At 42.4% G+C, this 19,265-nt stretch overlaps 1 protein-coding gene across 5 annotated transcripts in view; it reads left to right on the top strand.

The window, feature by feature from the left end:
- The window catches only part of LOC118791344 (mitogen-activated protein kinase kinase kinase kinase 3), an 84,213-nt gene that overhangs the window by 44,384 nt on the left and 20,564 nt on the right, over window positions 1-19,265 (top strand). For 3 of the 5 annotated variants that reach the window (XM_036548669.1, XM_036548678.1, XM_036548696.1), the window contains exons 3-15: window positions 5,089-5,179; window positions 5,572-5,636; window positions 7,364-7,419; window positions 7,772-7,819; window positions 8,304-8,346; window positions 9,108-9,180; window positions 10,298-10,429; window positions 10,714-10,776; window positions 11,170-11,251; window positions 11,413-11,529; window positions 14,596-14,674; window positions 15,860-15,918; window positions 17,944-18,006. In XM_036548669.1, the coding sequence (XP_036404562.1) occupies window positions 5,089-5,179; window positions 5,572-5,636; window positions 7,364-7,419; window positions 7,772-7,819; window positions 8,304-8,346; window positions 9,108-9,180; window positions 10,298-10,429; window positions 10,714-10,776; window positions 11,170-11,251; window positions 11,413-11,529; window positions 14,596-14,674; window positions 15,860-15,918; window positions 17,944-18,006 (971 nt within the window). The remainder of the gene's footprint in view (window positions 1-5,088; window positions 5,180-5,571; window positions 5,637-7,363; window positions 7,420-7,771; window positions 7,820-8,303; window positions 8,347-9,107; window positions 9,181-10,297; window positions 10,430-10,713; window positions 10,777-11,169; window positions 11,252-11,412; window positions 11,530-14,595; window positions 14,675-15,859; window positions 15,919-17,943; window positions 18,007-19,265) is intronic. The other 2 variants (XM_036548705.1, XM_036548687.1) reach the window with 1 other exon arrangement.

Raw genomic sequence — 19,265 nt, 5'->3', positions numbered from 1 at the left:
TCCTTTTTGGAGAGTGATCACTTGGAGTGCTGCCTGTGCCAGTACGCTGCCTCTAGCCTTCTGCTACACTGTTTACTTCGTGATCGAGCTCAAATGCGCTTCAGGTGGTTTTCTCATTGATTTCTCAATTGGCTCAGTGGTTAAAAGCTGGTCACTGAAGGTTGCCGACAGATTTTGTAGGCCCACCCTCTGTCATGACATTAAAAGAGCTTGTCCCTAACTCTCCTAACTTTTTAAAATTACTTCACACGCCTTCGTTTTCAATATATTTGATTTGTGAATTAGAGCCTTTAACATCCTCTCACAAATTATTTAACATTCAAATTCTGCGCTATAATTTAGTACATTGTCTTTATTTAAATATTCACATCTCGGGAATAGTGGAAAAGACTTATTGTAGTAATTATTACTCAGCTGCGTACTCAGTTTTTGCATTGCTGTTCCTATTGCGTTACACTGCTGAATTAGTGAAATATTACTGTACGTAAAAGAATGGTACCAATGGTATTATTATAAAGAGCTTATTTAAAAACACCTGCTTCAGTATGGATGTGGGAACAACTGGGCACAGTGAAGATCTTAACATGAACAGTGGCTTGAAAATGTATTTGAAACTTCTTGATATTCTCTATTATTGCCTATTTGAAGCTCTGAATTGTTTCAGATTTTCAAAGAAAATGTAATATTGCACAAAGGGAACCCGAGTAAACACAAAAACCAGTACTTTAATGTTTTTGTTTTTTTTTACTTCACTGAAAATAGTTAACATAAACCCATATCACCCCTGCGAAAAACTAAATTCCCCCTTAAACCTAATATCTGGCTGGACCACCCTTAGCGGCAGTAGGTTAACTGCAACGAAACACTTCCTGTAATTTAATATGAGCCTTACACATCTCTGTGAAGGAATCTTGACCCATGCTTATTTGTAGGACTGCTTTAACTCTGACAGATTGGTTGGTCTTTGACCATGAACTGCTCTTTTCAGGTCCTGCCACATCATCTCGATTGAATTCAAGTTGGGACTTTGAGTAGGCCATTCCAAAACTTTAATTTTTCTTCTTTTTAGCCATTCAGATGTGGATTTGCCTTTCTGTTTTGGATCATTGTCCTGCTGCATCACCCAGTTATGCTTCAGTTTCAGCTCACGCACAGATGGTCGGACGTTCTCCTTAAGAATTGTCTGGTATATAGCAGAATTCATGTCTCTTTCGATGATAGCAAGTCATCCAGGTCCTGAGGCAGCAAAACATCCCCATACCATCACACTGCCACCAACATGTTTCACTGTAGGCATGATGTTCTTACAGTGGAATGCTATATTCACGTTACACCAGACATAGGAAGACTTGCACCCTCTAAAATATTCCACTTTTGACTCATCTGTCCATAGAATATTATCCCAGAATTCTTGGGGATCATCCAGATGCCTTTTAGCAAATGTGAGATGAGCTTTGATGTTTTCCTTGTTGAGCAGTGGCTTCCACCTTGCTACTCTTCCATGTAGCCCATTCTTGCATAGTCTCTTTCTTATTGTTGAGTCATGAACACTAACCTTAGCTGATGCTAGAGAAGCCTGCAGTTCTTTGGAAGTTTTTCTGGGATCTTTTTCGACTTACTGGATGAGGTGCCGCTGTGCCCTTGGATAAATTTTGGCAGGTCGGCCACTCCTGGGAGTATTCACCACTACTCCAGATCTTCTCCATTTGGAGATAATGTGGTTTGGTTCAAGAACCTTAGAAATGGCTTTGTAACCCTTTCCAGACTGACATAACCGAACAACTTTTTTTCTCAGCTGTTCTGGAATTTCCTTTGATCGTGGCGTTGTGTGCCTGTAGAAGCTTTGTGGTGACTACTTCTCTCTGATGGTAAGGTTCAATATATGTGCCATTTAAACTCAACAGGGCTGGTTGCAGTCAAGCCTGGTTGTGTTCAGTCACCTAAATCTAATTGTTTACGATTTGGAACCATTCAGTGTGAGAAACATGCAATAAAAGAGGACATCGGGAAGGGAGCAAATACTTGTTCGCGCCACTGTAGCTGTATATTTGCTTTATAATTGTATTCAATTGATTTACCATCTGCAGTGGCTTTATGAGGTAGCTGATGTGTGATAATTCACTGTAGAGTAACTAAACGTTGTTAAATAGTCGACCATAGTTGTTGGTGCCTCAGTACATTCCTTACTTGCACTTCGACTATCCACTTGCACTATCCACCGGTAGCACATCCCTAAACTTGAAATACTGCTGTTTGGATCTCTGCTCTATGTTTCACCTTCCTAAACTGGTCCTGTTTCCACCTAAGCTAAGTGTTCGTAAGTGTTCAGGAGGAGTGGTTCTGCCGCTGTGTCCATTTACAGTAAGGAATTCTGGGGATGCAGATCACGGCAGCGAGCCGGCCTTTGGATCGGCTCCCGGGCCTCCCGGCTAAAATCAGCGGCAGCCCAGGCTGCTAGTGTGAGCTCCTCTAGGTCACTTCTCTTTAACCCCCCCCCACGTTACCCCTCCCTGGCTGATCCAGATGATTCCTTCTTGCCTCCGTGAGCCACTTCAAGGTCAGAGAGTCAGTCCAGCCGGGCCGGTAGAGAGCCACAGGGCCCAGCTCGTGGGAGGGAAATTCTACACCACAGAGCCTGCCATTGATGGAGAAAGGGCGGCCTCACTAGGAGCGTGTGCCTGGGACCACAAGACAGGAAGTTCACTGGCAGAGGCCGCGGTTCACTCTCCAGCTGAGTTATTAACACTGTCTTGTCAGTTGCATCTATTGCTTTGGGTCCCAGGTGTGACAAGGGTGAAGGGGAAAGTGCCAGAACAAATGTAGCAAAATTGTATATCTAATGCCAGTGTATTTCCCTCAGGAAGATAAATTCGTTCATAATGAGAGAATGAAACAGAATCCCTAATAATGCCTCATTATATTAATTTCTACAATGTCAAATGTGGTCTGGAACATCTTGTTATAAAGCACGATTCTAAACGAAGGAAATGGTACTTTCTTCAATGTGTAATGCAGTATTTTGCTGCAGTGCTGATTGGACCTAAATTTACAGGATTTAGAATAGTAGTTGTAATATTTGTACATAGAATGTTTATACAGATGGTGTATAAAAACGGTCCCCATTTTGCCGACCAAACTGCCTGCAGAGATGATTGCACAGCAGCGCACACCGTTGTACTGTCCATTCAGCGGGCAGACGGTTGCCTCCTTGAGTGACATTGTCCTTTATTGAATGGACCCCCAGCTCTCTAAGTGATGAACCGTTTCAAAACTGAGAGAAGTGGTTAAAGTGGTTCAGTTAAGGCTGCAGTTGGCTTGATATTTTGGTTAAGTACTTGTGTAGATAAGAGACCTGGAATGTGTCTCTTTTTCTCTGTAGAAAGGTTGATAGACCTTTGATAAAGCATAAAGGACATTTTTTTGGCAGATGATTTTGGTTTTAAAGGCCTTTCCTCCTCCTCCTCTCGAGGTCTTCTTCTTCATGCTATGTTCTATGGAAGCCCTCTTACTCCAAATGAGGTTTTTTAAATTGAGTGTAAGTTGAGAAAAGGGCACTTAGGACTGCTGTCTTGCAAAATGATCATTACTTTATCTTAGACTTTATCTTAGAGGAATCATTAAGCATGTATATCTAATTAAGACCTTAACCTAATTTAAGGCTTTCTGGAAAAATCAGAATTTACACCTTGGGGAAAGTATTTATTTGACCGTACCATCGATATAGCCAAGAAGAGGCCCTTCACAAAACAGATTAATAAATGCGTATGATGTTTCATCCAGTTTGTTCCTCGGGTCTTGTTTGCCCTTGGAAAACCACTAAGTGCTCTTATTAAATGAGTACACTCCAGGGAACTGTGTTATATTTCATAACTTATTTCTACTCTGTAAGGTGAGTTTGTGTTTGCAGTTGTTGAGAGCAGAGTTGGTGATCACGGTCATTGGAGATCAGAGGAATCGAATCCAATATTCCACAGAGCATTGTGGTAGAGGAAAGTTGCTTGGCTAAAGCAGCTCGGCCTGCCCTCCTCCAATCAGCAGGGGTCACCCCTCGTCCCTCTGGCCAGTCAGATGAGAGAGCTTTGCGTGCAGTCATTTCTGTAAGCCAATGACTGTGCCTCGTTAGGTGCCTTCCCTGCAGAAACCTGCTTGATAGCCCTTCCCTGAAACATGCTGACCCGGCAACAGTGCACTGATGCATGCAGAGAGGGATGGCTGTAGATGGGTGCCTGCATGCTCTCTCTGTTGACAGACTATAGGGAACCAAGAGGCACCGACTTAATTACCTTTCATGATGTGAAATGGATATTGCAGATTTGAACAAGCACTATAATAAAAAAAAAGAAATGGTTCAGTTCATTCCCTGTGGCTGTTGTCCTGTTGAAATATCAGGGATGAGTCAGCTGTTTCCAACCTGATGCTTGAAAGGGCAGCTTGACACAAGATCTGTTGCCCAGGGAACCGAAGGCATTTAACTGTTCCCGTGGCAGCTATAGTTATTAGAACGCTGGACTCTGGACCTGAGGGTCATGGGATCAAAACCCTGGTGAGACACTGCTATTGGATACTTGTAGAAGGGAGTTAACCTCTTGCTCCAAAACAAGTTTCAGGTGTGTCAATTGCGGAAGGTGCTGAGTTTAAAGCATTTGAAGCATCCTTTAAATATGTCTGCTAAGCAAAGAAATGATGAACAGTAATGATTTCTTGTGGCAACTCCTCTACATGAAACCTGCCACAGCCGTTCATACCTCTGGCGAAAGTGTGTTTTAAAGGCAGTGCTCATCATTGGTGTAACAAAATTATAATGTAAATGAAATATTCAAAACAGGATGGTAATTTAAAATCCCCATCCCTTGGGTGCAAAAAAGGTCCAAATGAGTGTAATGAATAGGTTCAGTATAATTACTTCAACTTGCCTCTCTTCCATGCTGCTGTTGACTACCAAAATGAACCCCCCCTCCAGTACTCTCTGTAGGAATTGCTCCCCTCTCTCCGGTAGCTCTAGTCCCGCCAGTTTGTTGAATCTTCCGATCCAAGGGCCTCAGCTCCTCACACTAGTGCTCCTTTTGTGTCTGTTGCTCCATCCTGCAGGGGAGGACTTTGCGGTGGTGCAGCAGGAGATCGTCATGATGAAGGACTGCAAGCACTCCAACATTGTGGCCTATTTCGGAAGCTACCTCAGGTTCGGCCCGCCTCCTCCTCGTCTCCCGCCTCAGCCCAACTCTCAGTGATGACTGTCTCCGTTTCCGTAAGGTCCCAGGGTTTGGAGCTGTCAAGAGCTGTGGGTTGCTCTTGATTAGAAGCTCTGCAGCAATAACCAAACTCTGCTGTCAAAAGGCATACGTGGCTTTGCTACTACTCCTGCATTTCAATCATAGTGAGGCATGGGGAATGACTGATGCTGAGACACACAGAGGGGGAATGTATTTTTGTGTTTGAGAAAGGACTGGCTGGAAGGTAGGAGTGCGATTGTACAAATTGAAGCACACCGAATGATGTGACTTCAAAAGGCACCACATGCAGTGGTTTTGGTAAAAAAAAAATAAGTAAAATGTGTTTTCCTTGTTCCTTCAGGAGAGACAAATTATGGATATGCATGGAGTATTGTGGGGGAGGATCACTACAGGACATATACCATGGTAAGACAAACAAACTTCAAAAACTTAATCTGCCCCCATTTGAAAGACTTCTTTGATTTTCAAAAAAAAACAGCGAGTTTGTTTTTACAAAATACTGTGGTTTTACTGTAACATGACAGTGATATTGAATTATGTTTTGTGTGAAGATTTTTTTGTTTAATTTGATATTTCCCTTTATTGTGATGGAATCTGTTGTAAATGCCATATTTACTATTACTGTTATAGCTTGAATTATAGTTATTAATTTATGTAATACGTATAAGGCATGCATTTACATCCAGTTGCATCTGGGAAAGGGTGAATATTCCAAGTTTATAAATCATTCTACTGTTACTATTTGGTAGTTCAGTTTGGTTTGGATGTGTGAATGTCTGAGGCCCTATGCATGTTATTACATCTTACATTGAATTATTTTTTTGTAAGAGTCAGTATTGAAATGAACTGAAAGAAGTGTACAGGTGTGATTCTGCCAGCAGGAACTGGTGCTGCCACAGTGGCAGTGATAAGAGTGTGAACAGCAATTAACACCACAGCTCCTCTCACATCTTGAGAGAGATGGATTATTGGGATCGCCACTGTGCCGCTTAGCGTGAGGCATACGCACCTGGGTTACAGTATGCAAAACGCTGTTTTGCCGTAACATAGACCCCTTTCTCATCCCTGACCGGTTTGTTCTCAGGGGCACGACTTGCACACTGAAGGATTTAAGTCGAGGCAGTCGGGCTCGCTCATGCAAAGTGGCGGGGTGGTGTATTCAGGGCGTTGTCATGAAAGAGGAGCAAGTCCAGCCTGCTTTTCCAAACACTATATCACATACCCTCACCCCGCTACCCCTCTTTCCAGTAATACACGTGTATGATCCTTCATCCCTGTCTCATCATGACACTCTCAGACTGACTGCATGGTACTAGGGGGGCGGCCTCAGGTTGATGAGGGAGGATGCGACTGAAATAGGCCTCTCTCTGCAGGAGTCTAATCTACACTCAGATTTCCCAGATTCTCTGAATCACCCTTATTTACAAAACCCGCCTGTGGTCCCGAATAATCTCGAAATCTTGCACAACCATTTGTTTGCACGATTTTTCTGAGATTTGTGGTCAGTGTTATAAGTGCCTGAGCTGAAAAGGTTTTTGTTGTTTTTTTTTCCGCTAGCTGTTTGGTGAGGCTTATACCAGTGATTACTTCAGTGCACTTTATTAGAGGCATTTTTTTCTGTTCTTCTTTTTCTTTCTTTTTTTTTTTATCTGCCCAGCCACAACAGTGCCACTGTAGTTACATAGGGCTGAAAGATGATGAATAACTATTCAGTCCCAGATAGTGGAGACCTCACACACCACTGGCCGCTCCAGGCCCCACAAAGGCCGAGGATTCACAAACCAGAGCGTTTTATCAGAGGAATAACTGTTTTTATGCAGGTTCAGATGGCTGAAAACCCCAGTCAGCTCTGTGAGCACTGTGAGTGAGATGGCTTCTGAATAAAGAATTGAAGTGAATGCTTGTGGTATGCAGTTATTTTTTAAATGGCGTGTTGACCTACTTTTTGTGCACAGGACACTCGGCTGCCAGCTTGTGCCTGGTCAGCATGCTGAAGTGACTTACATTTATTCTGCCCTTTTGAGAAACTGCTCCACTTATTTCATTCCTTCGAATGAATCTGCGTGCAGGATATTATGGTGGAATAAAACGCTTCATATGAGCTCTTAACCTCTTATTGTTTCTCCTTACAGTAACAGGACCCCTGTCAGAATCACAAATAGCCTACGTGTCCCGGGAAACACTACAGGTACTTTCCCCACCCTTTTCTTCTACATGTTTGGTGCTATTTCCCTGCCCCCAGATCAGTGAAGGACGAACAAGTTTCTAAACCGTGGCATTTAAGCTAATGATGCATAAATAGTTCTAAAAACAACAAAGCAGGCAGACACAACTGGTTTATTGCCTTGTTGCTTTAAGGCTAATTGCCATCCACAGTCATTAATGTAAAGGCTGTTAATCCCTCCAGATAACTTCTTAGTGCTTCAGTTAAACATTCAGTGTTAATTGTGTAGTTTTTTTTGTGTAAGAGAAATCAGGTGTGATGCAAGTAAAGATAAGACTTAAAATGTTTTTTTTTTCTCCATTTTAACTTGTCCCAGGGTTTGTACTATTTGCACAACAAGGGAAAGATGCACAGAGATATTAAGGTAGGTTTCCTATTTATTTAACCAGAGTACACCAGCATAAAGATATCAAGATGCAGCTAGGCAGTGCAGAGCAGAATTTTCTTTCTGCAGAGGAATATTCATACCATGTTCAGTGTCTGGCTTATTTTGCCTTTATATCTCTGTCTCCTCAGTTACGGTTTTATCATTCACATCGCTGTTCTAACACAGCTACTGTAGTCTTGCTTCTTATCCTTTTATCTCTGTTAATTTTTTTTTTTTTTATGATAGTATGTAACCTACAGGAAAGGAAGCACAGACAGCGTTTATGATGCCTAGGGGAAGTACTTTGATGGCATGCCTGTTATTAACATTTATATACTGATTCTGATTGAGGATGGTGCCTGTCCAGTGGCAGTGCTCTCGCACTGAAGTATTCGTTATCTTGTTTCTTATTTGCATAAAAAATAACTTATTTATATCTGTCGCCCATTTGTCTAACGTGCTGTGTTTTTGTCCACTCAAGGGTGCAAATATTCTATTAACCGATAATGGGTACGTGAAACTAGGTAAGGACGTTCAAGGTTTCTGTTGGTCATTTTGCTTGTCTGTACGCTGTACTTTGCTCCTCGTAATTGTGTGATGAATTTGTCTGTGATGGGATCAGCCGTTGTGAGCAATCCCGTCTGGTCTTCAGTTTGTGATATGTTTAGGATGAGGTGTTTAAAGTGTGTTCTGAAGTTACAGGGCGTTGACAGTTCATCAATGCCACGAGTGCTAGAGCCCCTGCTTTAAATTTCTGCACTGCAGTTCACAGCTTCAGAAACGCATTCAACAGGGGTGGCATGTATGGAATCAATCAGTTTGTTAAAAAAGGCATCTGGTTTTGTTGCTTGCGCAGCATGAGAAAATAACTGAGATTTGGGGAAAGCAAGGGAAAAAAGAGAGGTGCAGACTGCTTTGTTCAGTTGTTCCAAGTGAAAATTTGTGTATAGTTTGGAACAAAGTGGGTCATAAATGAGACATTGTAACAGGGAAATTACAGTGCTTTGTTTCTTAGCCTTCCTCACTGTTTGAGAGGGAGGGGGTTTATATGATTTAAAGTCAATAACTGAACAGATATAAAAATCACACGTGTCTTCAGACCAACCTTTCTGGCAGCTTGCTCATGTCATTCCAAAGCGCAACCATCACTCCTTTAGCACAGATATGAGTGTCTGTAGTTTCTGTTGAATCCAAGCTGCATTTGGGTTGGTGTGGGCACTGTTTTTGTTTAAATCCAGTTAGGTAGTGTGTCTGAGATCTCACTGGGTGTCTTCTGATGTTCCAGCTGACTTTGGCGTCTCAGCACAGATCACTGCAACTCTAGCCAAGAGGAAGTCCTTCATCGGCACTCCTTACTGGTAACATCACCCCCCCCCCCCCCCCCAATTTCTTTTCCATCCCTACTTCCCAGTCTTGTGGGCCGGTTTATTTAGTTAAGTCCAGCACTGTATAATGCACTACGTAATGTATCATCAAAAAGGTACCATTTAAATGGGACAGGGCAAATGTTATATTTGTCAGTATTTTGGATTTCTGAGTTTGTTTACAGTCTGAAGTAATACCCCCTTCCCCAATATCCTTGCTGTCATTTTTACCTGTAATTTTTCTAAACCTACCCCTCAGCAGCCTTCTCCTGCCAAGTAGCTGAAGCTAAGCAGGGCTTGCTTCGTTGATACATGAATAGGAAACTGCTTTTCATCTGAAAATGGATAAAAAGTTTCCTTATCATGTACAAAGTGAAACCTAGTTTCTCTCAACAGCGGCGGGCACACAGCAGTAGGTTGTGCCAGCTTTACGTTAAAGATTAAAATGATAGACCATGGTCCTGACTTCTTGCGGCTGTTGAATATCCCATTGTACTTGCTTAGAACGTAGGTAATCTCCAGTTCTGTAATTTACCTTTCTCAGTCCACCTGTTGATTGCTTGCTTGACCCCCCGATCCTCTTTCTCTCGTTATAGTTCAGGTTTTTTACTCTAATGAAGTAAGCTCTTGGGAAACATTCTTCTTTATTAATGAATGGCTGGAAATCCTTAATGGCATGATAATAGATCTTGAAATGCCACACACACCAGTTTTAAAATGAGCAGCCCCAGAGTGCCCAGAGTGACCCCCCCAATCAGTGCTGTTGTAAATTGCTGTGCTTTTTGAATTGTTTCTTGTTGCCGCCTTTACCCTGACACTCATTGCGCTGTTTGAAGTTGTTGAAGTTTGCTGTTTGAAGGTGTATCGTATTAGTCCTTGCTCTCAGCTGAGAACTGTCTCATTGAACTGTACACATTCTGTCCACGTACTGTCGCTATACTTACTGTATGCACTTTTGTACGTCGCTTTGGATAAAAGCGTCTGCTAAATAAATAAATGTAAATGTAAAATGCCAGGATGTATGCCATGGCATTGCCTCTCAACTGCTGTCAGTCGTAAAGGGCTGGGTCCCAAGCTTCACAAACTGCTAATGCGGAACTGCTTTGTACAGGATGGCTCCTGAAGTGGCTGCTGTGGAGAGAAAGGGTGGGTACAACCACCTGTGCGACATCTGGGCGGTGGGCATCACGGCCATCGAGTTGGCAGAGCTGCAGCCACCAATGTTCGAACTCCACCCCATGAGGTCAGTATGCCAACAGACCAGTGCTTGGGCAGCGCGCTGCTTTGTCGCATTAATGTAGCGTGTAACACAGGCCTTCACTTTGTAGCATGGTAATATTAAGGTACACTAAAGTAATAATCATCCAACCATGATGACGGACACAGGTTTCCATCAGTTTTGATGTGAAAGTATGCCAAAATCAGGCATCTTCATATATTGATATGTATTACTGTATGGATACACATCTTATCCATTGAATATTTGGCACTGATGGCCTGAATTTTTAAACCATTTTTTTCCCCTAGGGCTCTGTTTTTGATGACCAAAAGTAACTTCCAACCCCCAAAATTGAAAGACAAAATGAAGTGGTAAGAGGCTGTTCCATAAACTTCAAAGTATATGAATCCATAAGTCTGAAAGTGATCTCCATGTAGTATCTTAAGCAGGACTGTTGCGTTTTTGCTTCCTGAAGTTGTATATCATGTTAAGGGTACATAACTGGGATTCTTCTCCTAATGAAGCAATTTAGTGGCAAATTTAGAGGCATCTGTGACTGATGACTTCAATTATCAGCAAATTCTTGAACTTCATGTTTTCCAAAGATATGACTCAAGCCTCTCTTGGCCATAATAATGTACTGTTTTTGTGGTTTTCTCTTGAGTCAGAAGTATTAGTATTGATGTCTGATAACTGATAAAGGCTATTATAATTTGGTGTAAGGGGAATAATATGTACAAGTTTGTGTTCCTCTTGTGTTGAAGGACAAATAATTTTCACCACTTTGTCAAAATGGCATTGACGAAAAACCCCAAAAAAAGGCCTCCGGCTGAGAAGCTGTTGCAGGTAAGAGACTGCCAACTCCTTTCATGACTACTGTACCAATGGCATGGCTGCAATCCATCAGTGCTAGCCAATGGCAAGGGCTTCGGGACGAGTGTTTGACCACAGAACACAGCTAATATCTGGCCACGCTTTGACTCGACTGGTCTCTCCCTTTGTCCCAGCACCCCTTTGTCTCTCAGCCTCTAAGCCGGACGCTAGCCATCGAGCTGCTGGACAAGGCCAACAACCCTGACCACTCCGCTTATCCCGACTTCGATGACGACGAGCCTGAGCCCGAGGTAAACCCAACACGCTCCGCCCATCTCGGGAAGGAAGATCCAGTCCCGTTCAAAACTGCTGGGTCACTTTCGCCACTGCACGTGATGGGACCTGAAGGGTCATTTTTTCCCCCGTAACGCTGTGACCACATCAGATGCGGATGCCGCGTTGTTGAGCGGTAACGTCCAGCGGGAAGACATTGGTTTCCACTCCGTGCCCTTACGTTCTGTGTCCTGCTGTGTGTCTCTCCTTTTCCACCCGTAGTTTAAGTACCGGGGCCTGTTTCTTCCGGTTCCGCCCGCGTCGCGGAGAGCTCCTCGCTTTGCCGCGCGCAGGAAGGTACTGGGCATGCGCGCCCCTGCGTGTGCCGCGGTGCTGCGCCCGTTTTCCTCACTAACCGCACTGTAACGCGGCCGGGCTGGCCTCGTTCGGAGCCGCCGGGAGCAGGGTCGCTCATCGGTTGATGGTTTACTCTGCGTAACAGTTTCCCATGATAACTGCGTGTGGGTGTGTTGCAACAAGGAATGGAAGGCTGACTTTCATTTGCAGTTTACTGGGCGTTGGGCATCCGCCATGATATTTTGTGCGTGCGTGCGTGCGTGCGTGCGTGTGCGTGTGTGTGTTTCATTAAAATGTGTCCCTGGCATGCAGAGCATGGCTGATTGTTGGTTTGGATTGGAGTGAATGAGGTCAGTATAAAAATCAAGCATGCACATGTGTGTTTAATACAGTTTTGAAATCTGTTGTTCAGAGGTTTATGGTGTCAAATAATTTGAGGTGTCTGGTGTTTAGAAACATCCTTTTCTTCCTTTGAAAACATGTACTGCTGTTGTTTGCACTTAGTGCCCTTATTTCAATTTTAAATTCAATTCAAATTCAAGACACTATTAGTAGACAACTAGTATTGCTCAAGGTTAAGAGATTTACTTTGCATTAATTTTGCCGTCAATAGCATATACTGAAGTTGGTATTTGAACAACCACAATATTTGATTGCTGAGGCTCAGCCCAGTCATGAAATTCATTAAAATGCGTAATATTTTCATGTTTGTCTTGAGTCTTGAGTTAAGTTTGTCTCTCAAGAACTTAATCCTGAATCAAAAAAATGAATTTTTAACTTATCCTGTTGAGCCATCTTTAATTGATTTGCATGAGGTTTTGCCTTTTTCGTTAGCCTGTCTTTGTTTGCCATGTGCTTTTTTTTTTGTTTTTGGAATGCTTTCGAAATTACTGGATTATGAAAGAGCTGTTTTTTTTCCCCAAAACAATAAACTCATGAACAAAAAGTTCTTAAAATGGGGGGGGAATCAGTAAAGTAGTGCTCTTGGTTGCGATGGAAGTTTCTGTAAAAGCATTTTCCCGTTTGGGCTGATGGACGTTTAACCGATAGTAGCATCTGAAATTCTCTGGTGTTCAAACAGTATTTTTAGAAGTGCAAGTCGGTAGCCACCTCTTTTCCAAAAAAGAACCTGAATGAAACTGCATGAGGAATGCCCTTCCTACTTGACTTGTTCCATAAATCCAACAGCGTGGTCTGTAAACTCTTTCCTCTTAGCTTATATGTAAATATGTCGTAGAGCCTGGGGGAGACGGGCTCTGCTAAATAAATAACACTAGCTCCAGCAATGCCTTGTGGGACATTTCCTTACTGGACATCAAGCTACAAATAATGATTTTCCTGGGGGCATAGCAGAACAGTTAGCACAGTTAGTGGAAGCTCAGAGGATCGATGCTGTTCCTTCTGTGCCATCAAAGCTCAGCTCTGTCAGCAGGCCTTGTGCTCTGGCCTATTAACCATGACAACATGCAAGAAACTGGAGAAATGCCAAAAGGAAGTACAGTTTCATTCTGACCAAACAAATCGTCCCTTAGAATGTGTGCGGAGCACAACAGCATCTCAAGGGCTTTGATGCTTTGTTGATCCTGATCTTTGGCTGCTTCAAATACTGTTTAGGTAAAGTAGGATAAAATCTCTGGAACTTTAATCTCTCCTCAGGTTCCGAAACTGAAATCCCCATTTAAAATATTAACTGGGCGACACAGGAGACAGATCTAGTGAGCAGCATGCTCAGTGAACGTGCTGCTCAATGGATTATGTTTAGATGGATTTGCATATGGAATGGATTACCCTGAAGCTTCTGGCTGCAGTGGGAATTTTTTCACCTTGGGGAAGATAGGTAACATTGAGATGGATGTGTTTTTGTTCGTTAGCAGCATGGATAAGTAATGTACATTTCGTCATTAAAGCTAATATGATGTTAATGTAAGCTTCGTTAAAGCTGACATTGCCAGAAAAGTAGGTGTTGGCTGCGAGAAGGCTGAAGCTTCTGAGGTTTGAACCTAAAATGTATCAGTGGTGGTTTGAGTCATGTCATGTCAGACTACAGTGCAAAAGCAATGAAGTGGCCAAGTTTGGTAGAACCTGGAAGTCTGTCAGTAGCTGCAGTGTAAGAATGTGCTGGTATGTTTCTGTCTTGGACTCTCAGATAGTTCATTCTGGGTTTCCAGATTTTAGTGTTTCTATTTTTGTTCTTAATTTCTTCTTAAAGTCCTCAAATTTTGTTTTGTTTTGATTAAACTAACCCTCCATATGTTAAGCCTTCAGTAACATAAAATATGCATATACATTCAGTATACACCACAATACCACAATGTGCTGTGCATTGAAAAATATTCATGACTGACCATGTGATCATTTTATTTGACAGTTGGATAGGCATTACCTGATTCATCAGAAGTGTGTTTGGCCAGAGCTGATGATGTTATTTAACCTGTGGAATGTGAATTCTTGTCAAAAAAATACATAGAAAGGAGCCAAATACCCCACTCCGACTACAACACCTTCACACAATGTCGTATCTCAGAGGCTAGAATAAAGCAGGAGTGTCCCCAGAGCCAGCAGTTTTCTATCTTCCCCAGACGTTGCTGTCAAACACGTATAAAAAGAGGCATTACATTCCGTTTTGTTAGCTTTGGAGGTCTCATTTCCCAGAACACCTGCCTTGTTAAAACCTTATTAAAAACCCACTGGGTGGGTTTAAAATCGTGTCTGTTTCCTATTCACATTTTACTTAACTGTTTTCACAGCCTCCTGTATCTGTGCCCCATCGAATTCGCTCCACAGCCAGAAACACCCGGGAAGGGAAGACACTGTCTGAGATCAACTGTGAGTCTCCCTCTGAATGTGTGTATATGTGTTGGTGTGCGAGTGTGTTTGTGTGTGTGCATACACACAGGCATGCATGCGAGTGCTTCCTGTGTGTATGCTAATGCGCAGAACTCTTTAATGAAACTAACTGCGCTGTAGTGAAGCAGCTGAGATTATTGTTGCAGATACTGCTTCTCGCCAGCCCTCTGTCACGTTCCCATCCTCACCTCCAAAGTGTGTCTGAGTGAGTGGCACCTCTCTGCCTCCCTGGAGACTCATATTATTCTCCGTCATGTGAAATTGGAGCACTTCTCTGCCACTTCCATTATGCTGAACCGCACTGGTATCCCCTGTTTGTTAGACCCGCTTCCAAAATTAAAGAGCTGAAATCCAGTCCCTTTATGTAACACATGTGACTTTTCCTTCTTCTTGTGCACTCTCCCTGCAGCTTACCTTTAATGCTCAGATAAATCAACAGAAGAACATGACTGAACAGGCCTGAATGTGCTGTAATTGGGTTATTTTGTGCCATAACTCAAAGAATTCTCTGAAAGTTGCTGTGTACAAAATCCTTAGAGATGCCAAAAGTCATTTCATACCAAAAGAATAAAATATTGCATTAATACAACTGTAAATGGAAAAGAAAGATAAGTGTAATTTCCGCGCAGTCTTTTCCTGTTCCTGCATTTTAAGTAGATTAAAACTGAGAATATCTTCAAAAAACCCCAGGGACAAAAATGGGAACAGGTATCTACAATTACTCATGTTAAAAAATTATTGAAGATAACAACGGTAAGTTTTGCCTTAGCTCAGGACAAAAGCATACGCCCACTTACATGAGGACAATGTGAAACTAGTCCGTTGTGAATGGATGGTCACACGTGGAAAAGACATGCGAGTGGCCATTATTGTTCATGCAACTACGTATGGAGGTGATAAACGTTTTATCTTCTCCATGCACGAGGCTCACCCCAGCACGCTGATTGAATCTCACGCTGATTGTTTCTCATCAGTGGATTGTTTCTTCAGCTGATCGAAGGAGATCTTGTACTCGCCTCATGTTGGACTTGTCAAAAATAACACACTGATGAATGCGGCTTACAGTGAGAAGTGCTTCTCCTGTACTCACACAGGTGTCCTGTTCCACGCGCTTAGACTGCGACATGAAGAGTTTTGCTTGTTTTGTTTGTTCTCTCTCCGTAGTCGGACAAGTCAAGTTTGATCCCCCCCTGAGGAAGGAGACGGAGCCTCACCATGAGCCGGTAAGCGGTCCCGCTGGTCGTCGCAAAACGTCCCCCACCCTAACGCCCCCGCACCCCCTCACCAAAACTCCAGCCAAGCGCTCCCACCGTACGCGTGAATTGCTGCCCGCATGGCAGCACCTTTCGCTCAAGTTGCTGTTCACCATAGGCACCTTGTGGCTGTCTCATCTGTCCGTGCGCACACTGGGTCGACACAACACCGGAGCTGGTGAAGGAGAATCAGTGCACAGCTGCCCCGCTCAAATTCATCCCACGACCTGGTTTTGGCATCTTATGGCACAAATCTGGGATGTTCAGTGTTTAATCTAACCACTGTTGAATGTTGTTATTTGAGCTATAAATTTAAGCAAGTCTAACCATTTTACATTTTTTACACAGTGTTTTCTGTTTATTTGTCAAATGCGTAACTGGCCATTGTGTGGGATTTCAAACAAAAAAAATGTAATTAATAAGTAAACGGGCTATAATGGTTAGATTAAATTCATTCCTGCATGTCCTCGATTTAATGTACAGTCACCTCCAAAATTATTTTCACCCTTGATTAAGATGAGCAGAAAGGCTGTATAAAACAAATACTATAATACTGTACTGACTGCAAAGCTATGCTGTCATTTTCTGACATGTGGAATATATTTTTCTTTATTAATGATCAAACAAAATTGCACATTTCTTGAAATTATAAATGTATTTACAGAAACATTGTTGCAGTTTTCAAAACTTTGTGCAATCTCCCCTTGAAAGGACAATGACACCGAGCCTTTTTTCTCTGATGTTTTATTAAATTGGAGAACACATTGGGCGGGATCTTAGACCATTCCTCCATACAGAACCTTTCCAGATCCTTGATATTCTTTAGTGTGAATTTCAGTTCAAATCACAGGCTTTCAATGGGGGTTCAATATCCAGGCACTGACACGGCCATTGCAATTTGCAGTTTTGATTCTGTGATCGCGTAACCATTTCTTTGTGGGTTTTGATGTGTGCTTGGGCTCATTGTCTTGCTTCAGTATCCATTTGCAGCCAGGTTTCAGCTTCCTGGCAAAGGCGACCAGGTTTCCGACCAAAATGTCCTGTTACTTGGTAGAGCACATGATGTTGTCAACCTTAAAAAGGGTCCCAGGACCAGAGAAAGTAAGGCAACTCCATAACATCAAAGATATGCCACCATATTTTACACTGGGCATGAAGTTCACATGTATACACACCCTTCTTTCAATCCCGAACCTACCTACCAATTCTTAATTATTTCCCTACTAGTGGTTGTAACTGGTATATATTTTGTACCCATGGCCTGATTTATAAAGGTCAACTTAAGTATCATTTTAGTGTAGATTTAATTTTGTTTCATTTTATGTGTAAGACTCATTAGGGATGACAGTAATTTTGACACCAGTCTTTTTGAGGGAAAATTCTGCTCATTCATCTTTTTACTCTGTGCAGTTGTTTTAGTAGAAAGAATTGTAAAGGAAAGTTTAATCTAACCAAACACTTTTCCCATAAAATGTAGCCCATTGCATAAAATGGAGCTCATTGCCAGCTATTTTTGCTCATTTTTGTTAAGTTTGCCAGTAATTTTGGAGGTGACTGTATACAGTAATGTGCACCTGAATCTTCTCTGTAATTTAGTGGTAGTCACTAGTGGTAGTCTTGTTTTCCCCCTGCTAAGTTAATCACAATTATCATTCTCTGTCTTTGAAAACAACATTCAAATATGTCCAGCTCCAATAACCAACTGTTACATATCTTAGGCTTTGCTGCCTTCTTTGGCCTTTTTGCATTTTTTTGGGTTATGTCTTCCCTCTTGCAAACACAAACACTCCCACTAATCCCTGTTTGTGATCTGGGTGGAGAGTAGAGTCTGTAAAAGGAAAAGACTGTTGAGTGCTGGTTCTTTTTCGGGGCTCTATCGCATGAGCTCTCTTGGCAAATCCACCCCCTCATATAATCTCTCACTCCCTCATTCTCTTGTGTTTCCCTTGGCCTGGATGTGAATAACTTGAATTTCTTGGTCTGTCTGCTAAACAGCCCGACACTGACGATTTTTTGGACTGTGCAGAAGAAATATACTACACTGCAAGATCTAATCTGGTATTTTTGCCCATTTCTAAGATTTTTGTTTTCATTTCTTATTTGTCTGCATTTTCTGCTTTTTTAACATTCATTTTTTGTCCATTCTCTTGTTTTTGCTGTTTTAATTTCATCTTCATTCTGGCTGATTTCTGTCCGTTGATGCTATTTTCTGCTGCTTTCTGTGTCCGAAGCCCTCTGTCCTTTTACCTTTGTGACTGGTGTTAGTGGGAGTTTGTGACTGTGGTCTGTCTTCCATAGTTTGATTTTAAGACACGTCTCTGCGAACCCACATTCACAGACAGAGCCCTTTATAGTAGCAGACACTGCCCTATTTTTAGGCTTTGTCACTCTCAGCACTCCCCCACCTTCAGAGCGGCAGGACTGGCTTTGTGCCTTCCTCCGGGACAGTTCAACTTGAGCACTCCGCAGTTCAAGAGCCACCGCAGGGCCTTTGGGCCCTTTGCATTACAGACAGAAAGTGCTAGCCCAGAGCACAGAAGATCGAGGGTCAGTGCTGAAGTTGTATTAGGACTTCCCTATTGATTTTCTTTTTTTTGCTTGATTAAGATCAGTTATTTTATTGCAATATTGCAATATTTTCGCCTGCTTTGAATCCATCAAAAAAGCTAAATAAAAGAAACAAATTGGGGATGATTGGGCTGGATTCTCAATCCTCCATATTTCGATCTTCTGTAATAAATTAGGTCGTCATTGAGCCCCCTTGCTGAGGGGCTTGCCAGTTCACTGATACATTTAGCTGTCAAGGTCAGAGTGTAGCTTTAGAGGCTTCAGGTGTACCATGCACCGTATAGCCAGGTAGCTGTTAATTCAGGCTACAGAGGTGGCATAGGTAAGTGTATTTTTTAGGTAAGTGTATTTTGCAATGAATATGATAGTGGTAGTGTTGATTATCAGTGGGGAGTGGAGGCTGGGGAAAAGCTCAGATGTAATTGCAGAGGAAAGGCAGAACATCTTGATAACTTTGATTTTCCCTGTTCAGGGAGATGGTGCTGTTTTATCCCCAGTCCAGACTTCTTCATATGAAGAATTTGTTGTCAAGCTGGTTTTTCGCTTTCAGTCCTGTCACGGTTTATAAAGAGGTCATACCACATAAACAGCTGACTCACAAGTGTGCCCCTAAGCTACTGTTTCCGTGGTTGGTTTATTGCCCCAAGGCTCAAAGGCACTCTTAGATTGCTCCTGTGGGAAGAGTAATCTATGCTAATATATGGTGAAATGCAAGAGATATATTTTAAAATTCCTCCAAGTACAGGCAA

This window comes from Megalops cyprinoides, chromosome 1 (assembly GCF_013368585.1).
Source record: "Megalops cyprinoides isolate fMegCyp1 chromosome 1, fMegCyp1.pri, whole genome shotgun sequence".
In the NCBI taxonomy this organism is placed as follows: domain Eukaryota; kingdom Metazoa; phylum Chordata; class Actinopteri; order Elopiformes; family Megalopidae; genus Megalops; species Megalops cyprinoides.
Note: the sequence above shows the minus strand (reverse complement) of the source record. Positions and strands in the feature narration are given on the sequence as shown.